This window comes from Phalaenopsis equestris, unplaced genomic scaffold (assembly GCF_001263595.1).
Source record: "Phalaenopsis equestris unplaced genomic scaffold, ASM126359v1 Scaffold204620, whole genome shotgun sequence".
Taxonomy (NCBI): domain Eukaryota; kingdom Viridiplantae; phylum Streptophyta; class Magnoliopsida; order Asparagales; family Orchidaceae; genus Phalaenopsis; species Phalaenopsis equestris.
The window spans coordinates 719-5,504 of record NW_018224162.1 but is presented as its reverse complement, the minus strand read 5'-3'; the positions used below and the strand labels follow the sequence as shown (position 1 = coordinate 5,504).

At 33.5% G+C, this 4,786-nt stretch overlaps 2 protein-coding genes across 2 annotated transcripts; both read right to left on the bottom strand.

Annotated features, from left to right (window-relative positions):
* Window positions 1-496: 496 nt before the first annotated feature.
* On the bottom strand, window positions 497-1,157 carry LOC110036284. The gene is made up of 2 exons (XM_020740692.1): window positions 1,092-1,157; window positions 497-1,000 (listed from the first exon to the last, which is right to left on the bottom strand). The coding sequence occupies exons 1-2, from the start codon at window positions 1,155-1,157 to the stop codon at window positions 497-499; spliced, it is 570 nt and encodes a 189-aa protein (XP_020596351.1).
* A 1,192-nt stretch (window positions 1,158-2,349) lies between these two features.
* On the bottom strand, window positions 2,350-3,324 carry LOC110036285 (ethylene-responsive transcription factor RAP2-12-like). Its single transcript, XM_020740693.1, has one exon. The coding sequence runs from the start codon at window positions 3,212-3,214 to the stop codon at window positions 2,897-2,899; it is 318 nt and encodes a 105-aa protein (XP_020596352.1). The 5' UTR covers window positions 3,215-3,324; the 3' UTR covers window positions 2,350-2,896.
* Window positions 3,325-4,786: the final 1,462 nt, after the last annotated feature.

The following is a 4,786-nucleotide window of genomic DNA, read 5'->3' as shown; positions in this document are numbered from 1 at the left end:
TTTTGCAGAGCCGTGAAACTCATGATTGATCCGGAGTTCATTTAGGAGATCATGAAATATTTCTAGTGTCATACGGAACATATTAAAGAGCTGTGCTGGATGGCCCCGTAATAACTCACCAACCCATCTGTCTCCTACTTGAGTTGAAGTCATACATGGGTTTCGGTCAACGTATTTGAGATAGTAATAATACAATAAGGTCAAGGTAAACGCGACTGTGCGTATGTGGTGGATATCTTCTTCATCCATACTACAAAATTATTAAAAATTAAAGGAATTAACTTTAGTAATGAAAATAGAAGTATGCTATGAAAGAAAAATAACATGAACTTTGGGCAAAATAAAAACAATATATAATAAAATTGGCCACACATAAAGAACAATCACATATAAAGGTCAACTGTCCAAAACATCAACAACGGAGATTAAAAAAATGTGCTTAACATTAACATAACATAGAAGAATAGAAAATAAAGTCCATTAAAAACTCAAATATTCAGACGTCCATAAAAGATCGCAAGTATTTCACATGGTATTTCGGTTTCAACTTCATAAAATACTGTCCGATGGTTGGATCTCGTAACACCTTCACGTATTGAATGTAGTCATCATCATCTGCCTTAACATCAGAATATGTATTCAGGACCTGAAGACACTCATCAATTGAGCTGTCTTGCGAAGAAGAAGACCAAGCTTTACATGTTTCAACAAGTGCATCTATAGTGCCTTTAATGAAAGCAACCCCTTTGTTCTTCTTTTCTACCCTGGGACGCTTGGGCACACTTGTGGATTGAACATCTGTGTGAACATGGCTAGGGTGGTCTCCTGAATCACCTATCTGCATGGTATCCATCTCTTGAACTGAGCTGCTCAACCCTATATCATTTGGGGTAAACGCATGAGTTCCTGTAGCGACAATCCTAGTGAACATTCCATCTAGTTTTTCCTCCATTACTGGATCAATGCCAACAAATTTAAATTTTTTAGCTGACGGCACTGCCTGTTATAGATAATAAATGTGCATTAATAAGGTAGTGTCAGGTCAATGCGAAATTAGATTAAACATAAAGTAAAAATATTAAATTATGTACCTGTAGTTTTTCAGCCCACCATTCCTCTGGTGCATCTATTGTGCACTTAATAGGATCCCAACCCATTCCTATTGATTCCTGCTTTAGTTCTTTCCATAGTTTTCAATCCTTCTTTAACTGGTCCAATTTGTTCTTCATTTTCATGCGATCGTAATCTCTTCCAGTCATTTCTTTGAATTTAACTAAAATACTTTGCCATCCTTCTTTGTTAAAAAATGTAGTGGGTCTATTTCCCACCTCAACCTCCCTTACACATAAATCACAAAAGATTGTAGTAACTTCTCTATCCCACATGGCCGATGTTCCAGCCTCTCTAACTTTACTCATTGAGTTCTGTCAGATACATGGATAGGCATAAAATGTTTCTTTTCATGACAAAAAAATCATAAAACAGAAGAACAATGTAAATATCTACTTTGGGAAATGTAAATATGAAAAATGGCTTGCTCTGGTTTGAAATAGCATGAACTATCTTATTTTATTTGCTTATTTAAACCTTCTCTATTTCTTCTACTTTTGGGGAGAATAATTAGAAAGAAATTAGGATACATGATATAACATCCATAAATTTCTATGAATTAGGTACCTACGAGGATTTCTTGAAGTATTTAAGCAAACAAAGAAACAATAGAAGTTGATACATCTATGTATAATTGATGCAAAACGACCATGAATTAAATGAAATGATTATATTTTGCTTTAAAATTAATGTCATTTGTTCAGTTTTCATTTCATTTCCTTCCATTTACATTTCATTTCATGGTAATTAGGGTGCTCCCTTCTATAGCTAAGGAACAAGGGTTGTATTAGAGGGGGATTGTTCTTCTTCAGTTAAATCAAAGAAACATACTAATAAATAAATATTAGAAGCCCATAACGAGCGTCCTTCCTATGAACTTCATGGGACAACAAGGAAATAATTAAGCCAGATCAATAGAAGCAAAGAAAAAATGGCCTCAAAGAACAAATTTTTGCATAAGGTGTGAATCGTTGAGATTTTAGTTATTAGGATAAATGCTTACTGAAAATATCAAAATTGAAACTTTCACATATATAACCTCTGAATTTTAAAAAATAGAAAAAAACTTAGATTGCAAATAAGTTTTGTGACAACCTTTTGGTTTGTTGAAGAAAATCCGCAAGAACTGGCTTCGGAGAGAACTGCCTTTGACGGGAGCGAGAATATACGGAATTAAACAAATCTCCTAGGTTGCACTCCAACATCAAATATACAGAATGTTAATCAAAAGTCATGTTAAATCGATTAGCAAAGGCTTATACTCACCACCGTGCTCTTTGCAAGATTTAAAAAAAAATAGGAGAACATCAGTTTCATACCGATATAATCTTAATAAAAGCGAGATCACTAAAGATTAACTAAGAGAACATCAGTTGCAAAAAGAACCTTCAAACCCCAGCAATATAAGAAAAAAAGATAAAGAAATCCAATACAGAACGGGACATATCAAGTACTAGGATCAGATCAAATATGTCAGGATTGAGCCTGTAAAGCTCCAAAAATAAGAATCTGAAAAATCAAATGATTATTGACGGATGAAATCATGGATGCTTCTTCATAAAAAAAACTCTATCCTGCATATATATTAGCAAGCAAAATAAAGAAAAAAAAAACACGAAAATCCTACAAAATCGCACTGTATACTTCAACATGCATGTCATCAAACCCTATTCTCAAGCTCCTCCTCCAATTAATCATAGGGTTAAAATCCAATTTACACAATATTAATACTTAGCAAGAAACCCAATAACCTTCCCCTCCCCCGCTGAACAATATCGAATGGAAATCAATGATTAAAACTAATTGTAAACACAAAAAAAGAGGCAACATGCTTACCTAGGGATAACGGCGGCCCATTTGAGCGGAACGCGAACGGCTTCACCTCGATCAGTTCCTCTTCGTCATCCACATCAACCGCTTCGTTAACGTCAGTCTCGTCCTCAAATTCCCGAAAATCAGCCTCGAAATCATCTTCATACGCCGCCCGTCGAATCTTTCGGCTTCCCTTCTTCTTCTTCCTCAGATCCGGCCAGAGATAGTCGGCGGTGACCCTCTGTGGCCTCGCTGTTGCGATGTAATCCGAGATAATCGCGCCCCCGCACATACCGAAATGAACAAGAAAACTCCACTTTGCTGGTTTCTTGGAAAAAAAATTGCGCTGCACGAACAGCTATAAGAGCGCCGCCTGTAGGTACTGAACTGCTAAAAATGTGTGATTGGAGGAAAAATAATCTTATCTAAAGTGAAATTATTACAATTCTAAGGTGTTAATATGCAAAATGCGTACCACTTCTCTTGTGATTCAATGAGAATATACTCAACAAATTTTCTAAGTAATACACCCTTAGCTTAGGAGCATTAGCTCAATGGTCATTATCCCTTCCTTGTTGTGTTCAGTTTATTTTAATGTAGGTTTATGGACCATAGTTATGTGGGATTGAGTTTCAAATGAGTTCTTGAGTTGTGGTGATGTTCTATTTATTTTAAATTTGTTTTTAAATAATGTGAGTTATTAATTAGATGTATGAACGAGAATTTTTGAGTTTGGGTAATTAAGGAGTTTGAAAAAAAAAATTTGTGCTTATAAGTAAGTCATAAATATTTGAGCTCTCATCTTGCTAGGCAAAAAAAATGTCTTAAATTAGCTTGAGTTCCAACTCCTTCTATCTCAACTAATTAGCACGAAGAGTTTGCTTATTTATTTTATGTGCTAGCATGCTTGTAAATTTAAAAATTTTAAGGAGGTGTTTGCAAAAGAAAACAAAAAAAAACTTAATTATTGCAACATCAAACTTCCATAAACCTTAAATTTTTAATCTTTGCTTTCTCATATTCCTTAATAGTACATCTTCACTACCTCTTTCTCTTTCATCTAATTTAGAAGGGCTTCGTTTTTTTTTTCCCCAACTGAGTTGTCATTTGTTATACCGATGATGCTCATTTTATGGTGTATTGTTATCTTCTTTACCTGCAGTACTAACAACTTTGTTGTTCTTGAGGTGTTATCAGATATCATATTTGTTTTTGACTTCTGAGATTTTTATCATTCTCATTTTTCTCTTTTCCTTCACTACTTCGAATATCTTTGTCGTTGTTGGGGTCTTATGTGATATATATCATTCTCTCTTCTTCTCACCCTTCCATTAAACGAGCTTGCATACCGATCATTATGTTCTTCATCATTGAAAAGATATTGCTTCATGTATGATTGCAAGGTTAAGCTCAACAATTAGTTCATCAAGCTTTTCTTGGTTTACAAGTTTAAACTTGAGCTTTGAAAGCAAGCTGAACTCGAACTTGAGCAATAATTCAAGCTAAAGAAAAGGATGTGTGAGTTCTTACAATCATGGTTTTTACCCGACTCAACTTAAATATATATTGAAGTTAGTTTTTTATGCACATCATATCTTTTTTTAGTATTATTATTTTATTAAAATAAAAATGATAATATAATTCATTATTCTAATAAATTAATTTCATTCTACCATTTTAAAAAGCAAAATTAAAAAATTAAATAAAATTTGACTTTCAGGTTCCAAAAAGATGTTAAATGAATACATGATTTATTTATTTATTTTAAGAAGAATTAAACATGACATTATTACACTTATATGGTAAAATACTATAAAGTAATAATTCTGATTGTGTGTTCGAAAATTTATGACATTAGAAAGAG

Coding starts and splice junctions, on each gene's coding strand:
- LOC110036284 (XM_020740692.1), bottom strand. CDS start 1,157: ATGGGTTGGGATCCTATTAAGTGCACAATAGATGCACCAGAGGAATGG. Junction 1,001..1,091: donor GGTGGGCTGAAAAACTACAG/GTACATAATTTA, acceptor TATCTATAACAG/GCAGTGCCGTCAGCTAAAAA.
- LOC110036285 (XM_020740693.1), bottom strand. CDS start 3,214: ATGTGCGGGGGCGCGATTATCTCGGATTACATCGCAACAGCGAGGCCA.